Here is a 17,519-nt window from a genome sequence, read left to right on the forward strand (position 1 = left end):
AAAGAAGAAGGCAATAACAACATATGTTGACGTTGTTTCTTTGGAAAAATCTGACCAATTAAAAAATAAATACAAATTGTGTCTTTAAGCAAAGCCAGCTATCAACAATAGTCCATATTACTTTTTAAAAAAATAAAACACAATCTTATTCCTAATCTTTTCTAATAATGCAAGCCCATTCATGCTACAAAAACATGTGGAAGGCAGAAACTCATGGAAGCCTTTTGAAAATGTGTTATCAATAAGGAGAAGAGGAGACAGGGAATGTCAATTCTTTCATGAAAATTGATTGGTTCCTATTTATTCACAGAAGTAAACACAAAGCCTACATGTTTGCTGTATTCACAGAGCTCAAGGAATATAATATCAAGTGACACTATGACACAAATCAGCGATACAGCTGTGAAAGCTGGCCATATTACTGTCAGCAAGATAACATCGGCTCCAAAAGCATACTCCGACACGCAACAGGCATTTGCCAAGATCAACTTGACAAGAAGCTCTGTGACGGATCGCTCGCTGTTCTCACTATTCACGGTCAGTGCTTTTATCTGCCCACCGACATCCAGCTTGAGGTAACGGACATGCAATGTGAATGTGATTTAGAAAATGAAGGATAAATTTGGACGCATTTGGAACTACTTACCTTTGTGAACATTTTTTTCTGTAATGAACCATAAAACTGCCTTCCAGGCTCAAACAAAAGCACCTCAGTGACATTCTGGCAGCTCCACAGTTCATTCATTCATAACATTGATGCGTGTGTAAAGGCAAAGAAGTGCCAAGTTTCAGGGGCAAGTTAAACAGTAAGTACTGTCTTCATGCAGAAATCTGCCTCAGAGGGTTTTCTTCCCTTACTGGAAAACAGTTCTCTAACGTTTCCTTAAATTTTACTTGAGCTGCATACATTTAACACAGGAAATTTATGTATTTCTATATTTTGACAAGTGTTTAGTCCATACGAAAACAAAAACATATCAATTTCCAAAGACATGCTGTTAGACACTGGCTTGCAAAAACACAGCTCACTAAATGCAAGTTAAAAAAAAATGTACTTGCACTTCTTTACATTAAAAAAAGGTGAACTATTCGAACGCATTGTTTAAAAAAAAAAAAGCCCTTATAGTTTTTGGTTGTCTGGCTCCCTTGATATCAAATTAGGCTCTTTGTGGCCCGCAAGTTAAAACGAGCTAGGTAAAGGTAAGTAGGTTAGGTAAAGGCTGGGTAAAGGTCTCCAGTTTGGTTTGAAGCAACATATTCCACTGATGGATTTTACTGATATCTGTTTAATTATTTAATTGAAGTTCAGAGTCCCTTTCGTGTCTGTCATAATGTTTTACAGTCTCCAGTATCAGTTGGCAGTATTTTTTTTAATCACTAGCGGTAACAGTAGATAATGTGTGTGTTTTTCCCTTGCTGTTTCCCTGTTTCCCTCTGACAACATTTTTTTCTGCTAGCCTGGGCTAAATTACAAGTTAATAATTAACCGTTAAAGAAGTGTTCATTGTTCACTGACACCACTACTGCAAAAAAGGGGCTATAAAAGTAGAGGACAGGGGCACAAGATGAAGGCACATAGTGAATCAAAAAATCTAATTAAATGAACAGCAGGGCGACCAGAGCTCCCATGATTTTCACTCCATAATTTCTACCACATTGATTTCATGAGTCACAAATGCCTCACTAATGTATATAGTAATGTTTTTAATGAATTTATGACACGTTGATTAACTATGACACATTTACATTAAGAATAGATGCTACAATATGTTGCATTTTGATAAAATCTAAAGGTTCAAACTTTTTAGCTTTTGATTTGTCCTTGAAATTTCTTTTTCCATAAGGTGTACGCTGTGCTGGTTCTGTGTGACAGCTCCTTTGTAATAGGCTGATAAGGCTGAATATTATGTGCTTGACTGATTAAAAAATCATTCGATTTTATTATAGGTGCTTTCCACCATGTTCTTGTCTTTTTGCTACGCTTACAGATCAATGTCCAGTCCTTCGTCACCATCTGAGTTGTCGCCCGGTTCCTCTAGTTTCACGCCTAGGCCGCTGTCCAAATCAGTATCAGCAAACAAGACCTTGGAGTTTTTTTGTGGTTTTCCATCATGTTTTTTGCTGCTTGAGGGTGGTTCCTCATCTTCCTCCTCGCTGTCCTGCCTGTTGTCTGGGAGAATGACCACCTCTTCCTTGGCACTGGGGTCAATGTCTGCCTTAAACCAGACAGACTTGTACCCCTCCTCCACCCGCCTCTCCTTTGTCAGGATGGGTTTTACTTCCTTCTCGCTGTCAGCCTTATCTGAGCCTACATCACTGGTGTCATCAGGCAAAAGGTCATGCAGTGGTGCAGAAGACCTTTCGATGGCCTCTTTGGTTGGGATATCCCATACTGATTTTGGTGTCTGTTCACTTTTTGTCTCTGGACCACTTGAGCCCGTGCTTCCTCCATCATCATCATCACGCTGAAAGGCTTCATTGGTGTACTGGATGCCCTCTTTTTGGCCTGGGCCTTGACCCAGCTGTGGATAGAACAACAGAAAGGGGAGAACATTTATAAACAAGAGGACTTGAAAGTGTTATTCACAACAAGCTGCTACATCAGTGTATACAATGAATATATATTTCCATGGAAAAGCATCAGAAACCCTTCCCTTCAGACTTGTCTTTGAATCAAGGATTCACAATGGTAAAACTGTGTCCTTACTATGACTTCCAGTAGACATTTTCTACACTTAGCTTGCTGTTTTGAATCTCCTTTAATGCTGTTTCATAAAGTAAACCCTAATGATGAGAAAAAATGACCTCAAATGCTTTAGTCAGGGAATATATTTATTCAGCTAACAGTCTTCATTTTATTCTTACTGAGACTGACTGACACAAAACCCTGTCTATTCATATTATAAATGCTCTTGTCCAATTGTAGATGTTGGACTGTATTGTAACCCCGATTCAATATTTGCCCTAAATCTTACTGTGAACTATGCAGTCAACAAGAATTCATATAAAAGAGAAAGGGGAAGGGAAAGGGAAGTTACCAGCCAGAATCAAAGCAAATAACCCAAAAGGGCCACCGTGATTCAGGGGGTTGGGAAGCTCATCTTGTAACCGGAAGGTTGCCGGTTTGATCCCCAGATTTGTCTGACCTGGTTGTTGTGTCCTTGGGCAAGGCACTTCACCCTACTGCCTACTGCTGTTGGCCAGAGGGGCCGATGGCGCGATATGGCAGCCTCGCTTCTGTCAGTCTGCCCCAGGGCAGCTGTGGCTACAACAGTAGCTGCCTCCACCAGTGTGTGAATGTGAGAGTGAATGAATAGTGGAATTGTAAAGCGCTTTGAGTGTCTGGAAAAGTGCTATTTAAATGCAATCCATTATTATTATTATTAAAAGCTACAGGTAACACATTGCACACTGCTAAATCAATGTGGACTTCTTTATAGAGTGCAGAAAAAATGAGCTAAAACAGAAGTGAGCAAAGAGAAATAATCAGAAGGAGGAGGACATATTTACAAAAGTTTTTTTTTTTTTTTAATTGTGGGTTATTGTTGAACTAGCTTCAGAAAAATTTCCCTGAAGGACTGTTGACACCATATCTGATGGGAAGTTTCTTTCATCCACTGAAACAGACACTCTGACTTTGCATGTAGCATACCTGGGCCCTTCCTGTAGCTTCCATTAGATATTTGTTTCCCCAGTTTATCGTAGTCTTCCCATTGCTTAAAATGACCTCAAAATATTTTTCATATTTATGTTAATTCATCTGGCTGTTGACTGATATTCTGTGGGATGAATATTGAATACAGAATAGAATAATTAATTGATCCTCTGCTGTTTTTGAAAGTTTGTTTACTTACAAGAAATGAACAGTCTTTAATTGTTATGATAGTTTAACATTAATGGAGACAGAATGTCAACCAAAAATCCAGAAAAACCCCACACCCGGTGTGGGGATTTGGTGTTCTAGTTACCAAGCAGCCAAGATACCTACAGGATTTTGAGTTTCTGTAAAGAGCAGTGGGTCATATTCCCTCCACAGGTGTGACCAAACCTGGTGACCAGCTACAAGAAACATCTTACCACTGTGCTTGAAAACAAGGGTTCCTAGTGTGAAATTATGCTGTAATTTAGCCTGAATCTCAAAGGTCACAAGGTGTATAAACATCAAACAAGTGAAAATAGTACAAATAAAATATTTCATAAGGAATCTTTTATCTTGTCCTTAAATCTGTTTAACTGAAACCAAGGTGGTCAAAAATGAAAATGTGTGAATAGTAAAGACCAACGTGTTGGAAAGGGATGAGTCTGGATGAATGTGAAAGTTCACCCACACCTAAACCTTAAACTTACGGAGCTTCGAAATATGTTGGCTTCATAGATCTTCTTCCAGTCTGCCTTCCCATTCTGCATGCGATGGGCAAGCACACCAATGACCACCAGACAAATTAACAGGAGAGCACCCAAGGTTGCACCCAGTGCTGCCATCTCCACTGTTCCATATTCACCAGATGGGTTGATGACTGCAGAAACAATAAAAAAAAAAACCCCTCATTAAAGAGTCTAAACCCTTTCTGTAAACTGAAGTGTTTTTCATCAAATGCTTTTTATTGGAGTGATAATTCTAACTGTAAATGTCAGATTAATCTTTGTTACTTGGAATGGACATTTTAGGCGAAATATAGAAGTTTAGCACACTAAAGCTGTGGTTAAGTAACTTTAACACAAAAACTGATAGATTAAGACTGGTTTGATAAGGGTTGACTGCACATAGCTTAAGAAAAATGAAATGACAGATACAATATGTGGATTATAGATCTGCCACTTACTAAAAATGCCATGCTAAAAGTCCATACTGAACAAGTGGTGAGCTCAAAAATCAAGACAAAGCCAAGAACTGCAGTTCCTCAAGTGGCCACTTGAGACTTGCTAGTCGAACCCCATGAACTCCCCTGTTAAAACGCCTAATGCAGAGTTTTCTCCTTTATAACAACTCAGGAGAAAGTGATTTTTTTTTAATATCTCATCCACCTGGATAGTGGATCTGGGTGCTTGGCCACTCGATAAGTGTCCACTGCACCAGACTAGCTTCTCCTAGATGTAATCTTGTCTACTGTAAGTCAGTAAACCAGACCACACCGTTGTGTTTGTGCTGTTGATGCCTTTTGAAGGAATTTAAATGGATTATCTAACTAATAATAACTAATAATATGGCTTTCTCATGTATCCAAATTCTAACACCAAATAAGAACAAAGGGAAACAGCATGGCAGTAGTTTCAAAATGCATGGACAGATCAACATCCATCTATTACGCTGAGTATGAACTTGACATATACACATTTTAAGCTTTCAGAACATATTGAAGATTTATTTGAACTAGCCTTTACTGCACTTTTTTTCTTTCTTTATTATTTATTTATTTAGGAATAACTGCTGTGATGAATGAGAAGTATATGGGCCAATGCTTAATACCAACAATGAGACTTTTAAGACGTTTTTATAGCTTTGGAACAATGTGAAAAAAGCCTTTATAGGAAGTTAGAAGTATATTCCTGTCTAAAATAAGGCTGGATGACAAAAACAAATTATTATTATTTTAGGAACTTTTCATCACAAGTTTATGATTTTTTTAATCTAATAGAATATTCTAGCTTTTGGTGTGTGATTTTTTTAAAAAACAATTTTAGTCTCAAAGGTTATCCAATTATTTTTTTTGTTTCCTGTGAATTTCATTTATTTTCCATGCACTACCCCTTTCCCCAAGGTCATTTCTAAAAAAAAAAAAAATAACAAAACAAAAATATGTGTGTGTGTTAAAATATGTGTTGGTAAATCCTTTGTTTGCCTGGCAATGGTTCTTCTTAGATTTACTGCTTGTTTGTGTGTGTGTGTGTGTTTCCCCCCCAAAGGACCACATTTGATCTGATGAAGAGTAATGGGTAAGCACCTGGTGGTGCCTTGCTGGGAGTGGAGAAACTTTCTTCAGGGGTCAAAGTGGGATTAATGGCTGAAGAACTGTCTTCAGTGGATGTAGCAGAGTTAGTGGTGCTCTCACTGGGGCTGGTCGTTGAGACGCTGGTGCTGGTTGTGGATTCACCTGTGGTTGTTGTGGTCATAAAGTCTGTAGTAGTCTGAGGTAAACTGGTGGTGGTGATACCTGGGAGGAGAGCACACTTTGAAGCTTAGTGGTTTTACCTGTGTCTTCATGTTCTGCTTTAGATGTCTATACACGGCCGTTTTAGCGTTCTTGAAAAGGTCTTTGCAAGCCACATGGACATGAATCTTGATGCATGTAGCTAATCCTTGTTCAGTCTGGGCCAGGATATAGCTGCTATTCTTCTGCTTTCTGTCTTAATGCCACACTCCGCTGGATTGGCCATGACAACTCAAGGACACATCACATAGCCAGGTTCTGTGGCCTCAAATCAACAAGACTTTCTTCTTTGTTGGAGTTCCAAACATTTTACTGTGCATATATTACTTCCATATATTCCATTTGGGTTGGTTTGTCGAGTGCAATTGCCGTTAAGATCAGTGCCATTTCAAGAAAGATTTCTATTTGGTGGGCAAGTAGAAACTTCTGACACCATCAAAAGTTCATCCAGGACTGTCTTTGGTTGTAAACCAACTTTGAGCATCAGTCATGGTGTGATAGCCCATGATGTGGGCCACTTTCAATTCTTTCACATTGTCCCTCTCTCATCTGGGACATTCAAAATTACACTCTAAATATTAGTATTATAAGTTATTCAGATTGGGTGCAAGTAAATTTTCATCATATTTTTCTTTTGCAAGACCTTGAATCACGTTTAAGGCAAAGTTTTTAAGTTACTGACACAAACAGAGAAAATCAGATTGACAGGGGGTAAAAAAAAAAAAGAAACTTGCATTTTAAGTTTAAAGGGGTACAACAATGTACAGTAGAAATCAATCCAATAAATAAAAGTGGGGAAAAAACCCCCAAAAAGACAAAGAAACCCTCCTTAAAAACCAACCTTAAAAAAGAACAAAGAAACAAAGAAATAAAGTGAAAGAGGGATAAACTCATAGGGACTCCTGTTGCTCAGGAGTTAGAGTACTTCGTTTACCAACTGAAAGGTCAGACTCTTCCAGTCCACATGTTGAAGTATCCTCAGGCAAGGTACACTAGTACATCCTCTGGAGAGGGAGTGTGTGTGGATATGAATAGATAGTACTGTATAAATATGTGTGTGGGATTGGGCGACTGGGACTTGTGGTAGAGCTTTGAGCTTTGACTGAGTAGAAAGGTGCTATACAAGTATCAGCCCATTTGTTGCATTGACAGAACAAGTGGAGTCAGCAGCATATTGTGGAAGCTTTCATTTACCTAATTTCACCTCCACTGACAGCTGAGCTGTGGCTGTTTCATCATTGGTTGAATCTAGTGCCAATACCTGAAAGTTCAAAGACAAAGTTCAATGCTTGATAAGAAACTTGCTCACTTCATCAGTCATTGTAACTTTAACTAGACTTGTAGACTCACTTCCAGGGACAGGGTTTCCTCTGGGAGTTCCTTAGTCATGAATAAGAAGCCGTTAATGATGGAGAATTCACTCCTCCCCTTAATGGAATAAGTGATGTGGGGATTCAGACCCTGTTTCAACATATGTAGGAAAAAAAGTTGGTGCTGAGCATGAAGTAGATCGAAAACTCCCAAAAGGCTTTGTTAGTAATCAAACAAACTCACAATGGAGTAGTTTGCCACTAAACTGCATAATGTCATGAAATAATGTATAAGTTTCTCCATCAGTGAAAATAACTACATCATGTCTGGAAACAGTTGACAGAATGGCTGGACATGCACCACTGCTGGCTGTTACCAAAATGAGCTTTCACTTAACAAACTTGTACATAACAAAAGTCAAACAGTCTTGCTGGAACATTCTTTTGTTTTTGAACAAATAATCAATACAAGCATTTGTAAACTACATTTAAATGGCATTTCAGGAAATTTACAAAAATTGCTAAGGAAACATTAGGAAATGGATCATCGAGACATAGAACTGTTAGCTCTAATTTCCCACTTCCATTTCCATAAAAAACTACAGGGAATAAAGAAACATAAGTCAAACCTAGAAGAAGAATAAAAGTTTGGGAACACAGCCTATGAGCAGGTATCATCCATCCATCCATCCATCCATCCATCCATCCATCCATCCATCCATCCATCCTTTCATCTCAACAAAGCATAAACACTTGTTTCACCTAGTCACATTGGTGTTTAAGGGTTTGAGTAACTGCATTTTACCGCTGTGGCAGTATAATCGTCATCTGTGGCAATAATCTGCAGTGGCGTGTCCTTGTTTGTCAGATCCATCGCCATGGCGCTTACTGAAGTGATGACTCCTTCATACTGATCTTTCTGAAATTTTGGGGGGTGTAAGCTTTTGACGTGGACACTGATTGTGATGGTAGTGGTGGCAAACTGATGAGTGTTCACCTTCTGACTGGCCTGTGAAAGAAAAACACAGCTGAAAACATCAGGATTGTATAATACTGAAATAAATTCCCTGAGATTAACCTGACAAAGAAATTCATACATTTAAATTATTGATGTAATAATTTAATACGATTTTCTGCCAATTTTATGTCATGTTTAGGGACCAACAGACTGCCTGTCTGCTCTTTGTAGGCCGATTCTCGCTTCAGTTTGAGAATGAGAATCGGCCTCAGGTGGAGGACATATAGCAGAATGTGGTAGCATTAAAAGTAATGCAGATGTTGGAGTGACTGATTTACCAGACTGTAAGAACAATGCACATACACAATAACAGTAAAGGGCTATTCTATTCTGTTCTATTCTATTCTATTCTAAAATTAATTTTAGTTCAATATCAATGGATATATTAAATACATGTTGAACTAGGAATTAAGTAACTATTTGTAACTATAAAAAAAAAGCTATAACTGGAAAATATATTATAAATGTAAATAAAGTAAACCTAAATAAAAAAATTTCTCCTGTTGATTAAATCTAAAAGTCTGAATTGGCCAGAATCTGAGTGATCTTGTGAACATCAACAATAGGCCTGTGTGGGAGAGTTCAAGCTGGGTTTTCTTTTTTGTTTTTGTTCTTTTTTTACTGTTTTGGTTACATCCTACATCTGTTTACTTACATCTATTTTAAAAAATCCAGTTTGATTACAGTTTTTAGCACAGATGACACCATCATTCGATAACAGCAAGAGAATATGTTGTGTTTACCAGCACTGTCAAAGTGATCGTCCCCAACACATCAGCTGGCTTCAGCATGGTAATGTTCCCCGTGTTTGAGTTGATCTCGAACAGATCAGTATCATTTCCTGCAAACACAGACAAACTAGGCTTCTTCTTTCTGCTAATAACCAACAACTCCACAATTGTTTGTTATAATTCAAGTTATATACCACTTAGGAATGAATATGTTATCTCCTCATTTATTCCAGAGTCTCCATCAATGGCGTACAGAGGTCCTGGTTTCAGTGGTAACACTCCAGGCTGCGAAAGCAAAATCACAGTTATGGCCTCAAAGTGTTTATCAGGTCGTCCAACGGCATTTAAAACCTTCTCATTCATTAACAGTATTAAAAGTTGAAAGGATAAAATACTCCTCTATATAATACTTTATATATGTATATAATACATATAAATACTACAATGGGAGTAACTCACATCCTGTTCATTAAGGTTAACAAATCCAGTATAGCCGGTACTCTGGCAAATCACACTCCCGCCCATGTTATGTGTGGTGCATGGCTGGAACCATGGTGGTCTGTTGTCCACATCCAAGATAGTGACTGCAATAGTTGTGGTGGCACTATAACTTTCTGGCGCTTGTGTGTCCTAAAAAATGTCAGAAGAAGAAACATCCAAATGCCAAAGAGGGAAACTGTGGGTATCCTCCAGAGTTAGGAGGAAACTATTATTGTGTATAATCAGAAATGTTGACTACTCACCAGAACTTCCAATACCAGCTGCACATTTTTGACTTCATCATAATCAAGATGTGCATTAACAAGAATAACTGCGCTAGTCGGTGACTGCAGTCTAAAGTAATCCTGCAGATATGAAAAAGGAAATAAAAATGTTTAGATCACTAAACATCTTTGACATTACTCTGGTCAAAGATGGTGGAACTAATATCTGCTGTCTCATGTGAGACAAAAGATAAACGTCTTACAGATTCAGATTTGAGTGTATAGTAGAGGGGCGGTTCATCCAAGTCTTTGGCGGCGTACTGACCCACAGTGGTCCCTATAGGTGATATCTATATAAAAAAAAAAGTACCACTAAATAAGGTACATTTAAAAAGAAGATATGAGGGCTATCTACTCGTGCCACAACACAAAAATTAATAAATAGATTAAAGAATTACAAAGACAAATAATAACTTTTCTAGTATTTCAACCCTTACCTCACTGACTTGAACATCGTACGGATTTTTATCAAAGCTGGGAGGGTTATCATTCAAATTAGTAATGAGTACAATGATGTCGAGGGGTGTCTGGAAACACAGATTAAATTGACATTAGTGTATTAGATAACACATGACCATTAAATACATGCAGAGTCTGAGTCTGTGAAAAACACACAGCTGAGTGAAAAACTGAAGACGTTTATTGTTAAACCTGCTCAGCGTGTTTAAAGGCAGTTTTACCGTCAGTCCTATGGTTGTGTTACACGTGATGCGGACCGGAATACTTTTTTCAGTCTGCAAACAAAACAAATTTTATGCTCAACAGATTTTACTCTTAAGCAGTGTAGAAATGACACAAAGATGAGTTTTAATCTTATTGATATTATTAGTCATGACTTACAATACCTCATAGTCAAACACCTTTGCAGCTGTCAGGTTGTTTCCATTAATTGAAAATGGGTTTGAGACTGCAGCTGGAGGACTAAATTCAAGGGTCACATTTTCCTCAACATGTATTGTCACAACAACGTCACCTTCAATTCCGTTGTTTTCTGGAAACTGCACACTTGAAGGAGCCGAACAGACTTGTGGGAGAAGAAAAAAGATGTTCGAATTAAAGAGACAGACCATTAAGAGATTTATTAATGAACATTTTATTAACTTATTAACACAAGTTAATAAACGTCTACCAGTTTGGTTTTTTTGTTATGCATACAGAGAAAGTACTAAAGTAATATGTAAGCAACTTGACAGTTTTGTATATATTTCAAAGACAGGCTTAGAATTCCATTATTTTTCACTGGCTATAGAACTATTGAAAAATAGTTTAGAAATTGTTGCAATTGCTCAGAGTGTCTTCCATTTGGTTTCCATTTGGTTGCCTAAAGGCTTTATATACTGGTGCTTCAGCTAGGATGTTAGAAACTCTTTTAGAATGATTTTTGAATATGTCTGTTAGATTGTTCCCCTTATTCCACAATAATTGAGGCCTATGTGTACCAAGAAACATTCATTTCTGGGAGCACAGTGGAAACTGCTCTGAGTGAAAGTGATTTTATCACCTCGCCTTCATCTTTGTCTCAACAGACAGGTTACAAAGCAGTAGAATTTGGAAAAAAACTGTGTAGTTTCCTGAAATGTTGACAGATGTGGAGGAGCACAAGGAATAAACAATCACAATAAAACTAGTACAGTTTAAAACATTGACTAAGACCAGTTAGTTTAATAAATACTTAAAGAGCTGTTAAAATACTTAAAGAGTTGCAAGCTATAAAAAACAAAAAAGAAATGTAAAAAAATGCATCAAACAGTGTGACAGCGTGTCTGTTGGCTTCTAGACTTTTGACCCCCTCCCCTTTCTTTTCTTTTACTCGTTTCTTAACTCACAGGCATTCACTAGCTGTCCAATACACTCTGATAACAACAACAACAACAAATGGTAAATGGCCTGCAAATACCACTGAACGCACTGTTATGCAGCCCATTATTTTTTTTATAGGAACAGAGATCAACAGTCAGGTAAACAACAAGTGAAACAACAGAGATGGATACTCACTGATCTGAGCCAATGTTTGAAACGGAATCAGAAGGATGAAGCAGAGGAGTGTTGTCGCAGTGAAGTGTGGATAAATATTCTCCATGTCCGACTGTGTCTTCGTCAGTCCCGACTGATCTGCCTCTCGTCTGTGCCGATCTGCTTGCGTTTATGGCTGCACTGGACTTTTACCCATCATAAAACCCGTTACATGTATTCCTGTTTGCTGTGAAGTCATATAAGGTCTTTTTCTGTGACTAATTGTCTTTTATTTGACAAGATTGACATGACGATGCATGTTAATATTGTTTGCACATCTGCAGAAGTGATGATAGTATTTGATATCATTAAATTATGTATTCCCTCATCTGCTTTTTCCTTAACTTTAGGACACTCGATGTGTCCTATCACAAGGTCATGTGTCTTGATTTGCATTTATGGTTGACAACAGTGGGATAAACATAACACATACAACACGCCTAGTACAGAGGCCAGTACAGTGGTATTAAGACTTTTCAGTTGTTAAACACTTTATACTGAATTTGACTAATATTATATGAATAAAAGCCTTTTTTGTCCCTATTAATCCATACACAACCCATAATTAGACATGTTTGTACTTTATAGGAGCCACCCATTGCGAACAAATGACTCTGTCCACTTTTATGTGTTAGATGCCTAAAAGACTGTAAGTACAAGAAAGAATGAAGCAGAATAAAAATAAAAACAGTTCCTTGAATGTTCACTTGATGCTGCAAAAATACGTCAGCCCTCATAGACTCGCATGATAAAATGTCCAACTTTACAGCAGCAATAACCACATTTATACCCTGGTCTTTATGGCTGACTATCCCCTTTATGGCAGCTGGACAGTGTTGATTTTTTTTTAATAACCCAACAGTTTCAATTGCATTTAAGCTTGAAGTTAGGATCTCGCAAAAGTTTTGCGAGATCCCGAGTTTGTTTTGCGAGATCTCTCAAAACTTTTGCTAGATCCCGAGATAGTTTTGCGAGATCTCGCAAAAAACCGTCTTAATTTTTTTTTTCTCCCATGCGGGGCTCCCTATAATACATATACTATATGTGTGTATGTAATATCCTCTCCCAGTTACACCCATCATCCACCCGTTGGTCTCCCATTACATCGTTCCTGACACCTGTGTGTGTCTGTTGTTTGGTAGAAGGAGCTATATAAATTTAAGAAAGGAATATATAATTGTGCTTTATGTTTTTCATAGCGCTTCTCGAAAAAGACTCCTGCCATTAGAACTGGTCCTGTTACATTTCAGATGCATTATTTATCGATGTGTTCCAAGCATTTTTTCATATCCATACCTTTTTTAATATGAATATTATTTACGCTTTAAAGATAAGAGCTGTTCTTACTGAAGAAAATTGAAGTTGGAGGTTGAAAACAAGCTGCATTTTTAAATTAGAAGTGAAATTTAAATTCAAGTTGCTTGAGTTGAGCTATGTGTAAATACAACATGCACACCATGACTTGGATGGTTGGAGGAATTTTTTTCTATGGCTTTGTGTTCAGGAACTGATCCTCCTGAGAACAGAGGTAGAAAAATATCTTTCAATAAAAATATCTTTCTTTAATTTTTTGTGATATGTGCGTCCACCACAGAGGACATACATGAACAGGCTGGGTCTCAGCACGATATCACACAGACTTCAAAACCCTGACATCAGCCTTTAAGTTTTCATTTAGCGCCACCTTCAGGACAAGTTATTGCGGCACAATGCATTCTTGTATGTACAAATATCAAATCCTGCATATAAATATGAAACACACTAGTCACTGAAAAGTACTTCATAAAACATATTTAATAACAAAGTGATGTGTTCCCACACTAAATAAGATAACAGCTGCATTTACACACATTTATTCAGATCATCAGTATCGTTGTTTTTCCAACTAACATCACATTGGATCTCCTCATCTCACTGAGAGTCTTCTACAGGTCGGCGGGCCAGTTGTTGTAGACAGATGGACACATGTACTGTTTCAGCAGCAGATTCACTTTCTCCGTGTCTGCTCCCACCGCACTGTGAACAAACACGGCATAAAAAACATGCTGACACGTGCGGATAAAAACACAAAGAGCCATTAATTAAGAAAATATAAACTCTCTAATGATGTCTGCTGAACTAAAACCTTCAGTTATATTACTTTATAGTAGCAGCACACCGTAACTATCTCCAGTTTTATATATTAGTATGTATCTAATTTTACATCCCAATGTTTTATTAAGAACAATGCTTCCAATTCATTCAAACCATGTCATACACTTTACTCTGCTACGCCATAGTGCTTTTAATATGAAAATACTACAGGATGTGTGAAATTTCACTCAAAACGTTCAACTTGCCACTAAGTTGAAAATCCAACCAGGTAGATTGTGAAAAACAAAAACCCAAACACTTTATTTCATAGTTTTTTTGAGAATTCTACTCAGCTGTTTTCTTCCATTGCTGATTAACTGTAGTCAATGAAACTCAGCACTTCACAATAAAAGCCAGTCAGGGAAAGACTGTGTCAGTAAAAGATCCGAACGTTAATTAAATTGGAAGTGAGATGACATTAAAACCTGAATGAAAACAGTGCTACAGAAGAACGACAGCAGAGCACTGAGTGCAACACAAACCTGTTGTTGGAATTTGTGCTGTGGAGAATTATTCAGTGCTCATATTACTTCAAACTGTTCCTGTTTCTGCCTTTATTTGTTCGTCTCTTCTATGCTTACTACTTTTATTTGAGACCTATCTTTAAAAAGTTGGAGATAACTCTTGTCTGATTTTGATGCATAAAAAGCGAAAAGTCAGCTTAGAGGGACTGCTGTGTATGGAGTCACAAGTTTTTCCATCGTTAGTGTTAGAATATGTTTCACTGTTCTTATAATGTGCCTGTCACATGTCGCACCTCTTCTTTATGCCTTGCATGCGGCGCAGAAAAGCACAGATTGAGGTGTGTTTGGCTTTAGAGCGCAGAAACTCTGAGTATCTGTTTGAGAACTCGATGTCTCCCAGCTGCCTCCTGCGGTCTAGACCTGAAGACATCAGCTGCCTGAAACACAATCACATTATCATTCATCTCAGTTTTATGTTTACCTGTATATGACTTTGAATGTGCACAATTTTATCTACAATAAAAAGGAAATGCATCACTTATTACACAAATACTGTTGACGCTTTTTGTACAGTGGAAAAAAAGATGTTAGAGCTCACACTGATGCCCCTCGTCCACTTAAAGTAGCCCAATGCTAATGGAAGACAGTTGTGAGAGTCATGTCAGTGAGCTATACAATAAGCTGAAACTCATTGCAAAAATGGCTCCAAAAAGTAGAGTAACAGCAGCAACGGTTAGGTCTTATTGCAAAATCTCACTCTGTGTATATGAGATCCAATCCCACATTTAAGTGAAGAATCACTTTTAATGTAAACTCACCTGAGTCTGGCCTCAAGCAGAGCATCTGCAGAATTTGCTGACAGAGACCATGGTGCGTTCAGGGGTCTGATTTGAGTCAGGAATTCTTCCACTTCATCCTGGTCCCTGAGGTTACATGAAAGGAAGATGAACATTTCAAGAACATTTCTGAACTCTGTTGAGGAATCGTAAATCTTTGTATAATAATTATAATTATTATCTTATAATTTCAGATTATTGAATTTTAGCAAAATCTGAAAGATTTGTTTGGGGGATGGAACGTTACCTGACAGGAAGTGATGTGATGAGGTGGAGGAAGGAAAACAGCAGGAAAACCTGAGTGACGCTGATGGATGGCATCATGAAGATGGTAAAGATGATAATCTCCTTAGAAGGCAAGCAAATGATTCAGACTTTCTTCAGTAAACTTAGGTTTGTTTAACAAAGTTCTCCTTGTGACCTGCGTCTCATCCAACACATCTGGAACAAACTACAATATCACCGGACCAAAATAATCCTGATTCAGAGCAAATTAACTGTTTATTTCTTTCTTCATACCATCCTCTCGTTCTTTCTTTCTGAAATCTAACTTCTTTTAAAATATTCTTTCAGTGTATGTCTCAGACAGCAACAATGTTTAAAACATGCCTGTCGATTACTGCTTTTATTTACATGCGCAGTGGAAATAACTGGATGGATAAAACAGGAATATAAATGCAAGTCTTATTGAAAAGTGGGTACTTACAGGATAGGTACTATGGACAAAACTGAAATTTAGGAAAAACTGACAATCCTCTCCAGTAACACCTTCAATTAACCAACACATCTTTGCGTGCAAGAATATCATATGTCAAAATGTTCAAATTGAGAAAAAACAAAACTGCTTTAAAATGCTGCTTTATCAAAAACAATGATGTCTCTTTGAGCTTTGTGGTGAGCGAGAAGCTAAACAGGCATCGCTGTTTCAAACAAAACAGGAAAGCTAAGAAATCATTTGTGGCTAAGATGGTCCGCATGATCAAAACAAGGCAAGACAATGAAATTACAAAGGAAACAAATCAAATGCAGTGACTGTTACTTCTGTAAAGAAAATCCAACTTAAACTGCATTAGATCTATATTTAGGTCTGGCTCAGCATTAATAGATCTCTTTCTTTGCACTTCTAAAACGAAAGCTTAAATGAACACACTCAGTACAGTCAATGCCCTTTGAGACTCACCTGCACTGATCCTGCTGAAATCAACCCCGTAGACTGATGTCGAGCTCCGCACCACATCCTTTTGTACCTCCTCAGGTATCGACCTCTGCCAGACTTCACTCTGATTTTACAGTTCTGATTATTTATTCTGTCAACAGATTAAGTTTGCAGTCGGATTTTCCAGCTGCGGGTTGGCTTGTTGACATCCTGAAATGTTAATGATATGGGATCGACCATCCTTAATGAGCTTTAATCACCTGTGAGAGCTGCATCCTGTTTGCTCACATGAAATTAGCAACACGTCATTGCTGAGTATTGATCGGTAAACACACACATTTCAATCTTTTTTATTATTGGGATTTGTGCTTCTGTTTGCTTCAGAGACAACTAGTAATTAAGACTTACTCCAATAACAATGTACAAACATTCTTGTTGTTGCCCATCTTGAAGAGCAGTGACATCATGCCCGGGCCTCTGGTCGATTATACTTCTGTAAATCTGAGCTTTTGGAGTTTTTTTTATTCATAGTTAAATGCAATAAATTTGAGATGGGAAGTAGAGGCCTCTCTCTTCTGGAACCCTTTACGTTTAGGCTTAAAACATTTCTTTTTGATAAAGCTTTTATTCAGGAGTGAATCATGTTCTACATACTAATGTACTCCTATCATCATTATGCTGAGCCTTAGCTACTGGAAATCATTTACTAGTGTCAATCTTAGGTCACCAGCTGGAAGTGGCCCGGCAAACAATCAGACCCACTCCTCGTAACTGTGAGAATTACAGATTTCTTTGAAAATAAATTGCAATGACTCTTTTCCTTATCTGTCCATAGGGTGTTACAAATACATAATAAGAATAGCAGAAACATCGAAAAGCTAGAAAGTCAAGTATGTTGCTGTTCATGGAAACCTCTTAAAAATCAATAAGGAGAAAAGTGGACCG

The 17,519-nt window shown here is 37.7% G+C and overlaps 1 protein-coding gene across 2 annotated transcripts; it reads right to left on the bottom strand.

The window, feature by feature from the left end:
* Positions 1 to 393: 393 nt before the first annotated feature.
* On the bottom strand, positions 394 to 12,082 carry cdhr5b (cadherin-related family member 5b). 2 transcript variants are annotated; one of them, XM_040026565.1, is made up of 15 exons: positions 11,968 to 12,082; positions 10,818 to 10,996; positions 10,653 to 10,706; positions 10,410 to 10,499; positions 10,176 to 10,262; positions 9,952 to 10,053; positions 9,668 to 9,838; positions 9,403 to 9,493; positions 9,221 to 9,318; positions 8,265 to 8,468; positions 7,500 to 7,610; positions 7,344 to 7,410; positions 5,943 to 6,152; positions 4,348 to 4,517; positions 394 to 2,522 (listed from the first exon to the last, which is right to left on the bottom strand). In XM_040026565.1, exons 1-15 carry the CDS (start codon positions 12,050 to 12,052, stop codon positions 1,983 to 1,985), a joined length of 2,259 nt encoding a protein of 752 aa, XP_039882499.1. In that variant the 5' UTR covers positions 12,053 to 12,082; the 3' UTR covers positions 394 to 1,982. The 2 variants fall into 2 exon arrangements, with proteins under 2 accessions (XP_039882499.1, XP_039882500.1); XM_040026566.1 differs by lacking the exon at positions 5,943 to 6,152.
* Positions 12,083 to 17,519: the final 5,437 nt, after the last annotated feature.

Source organism: Simochromis diagramma, unplaced genomic scaffold (assembly GCF_900408965.1).
Source record: "Simochromis diagramma unplaced genomic scaffold, fSimDia1.1 OVJJ01000293.1, whole genome shotgun sequence".
Lineage (NCBI taxonomy): Eukaryota > Metazoa > Chordata > Actinopteri > Cichliformes > Cichlidae > Simochromis > Simochromis diagramma.

What these genes read in the sequence shown, in the direction of transcription:
- cdhr5b (XM_040026565.1), bottom strand. Translation starts at nt 12,052, where the DNA reads ATGGAGAATATTTATCCACACTTCACTGCGACAACACTCCTCTGCTTC. An exon ending in TTAACCTTAATGAACAGGAT is followed by an intron (nt 9,494 to 9,667) that starts GTGAGTTACTCC and finishes TTGCTTTCGCAG; the next exon opens with CCTGGAGTGTTACCACTGAA. An exon ending in AGGAAACCCTGTCCCTGGAA is followed by an intron (nt 7,411 to 7,499) that starts GTGAGTCTACAA and finishes TTGAACTTTCAG; the next exon opens with GTATTGGCACTAGATTCAAC.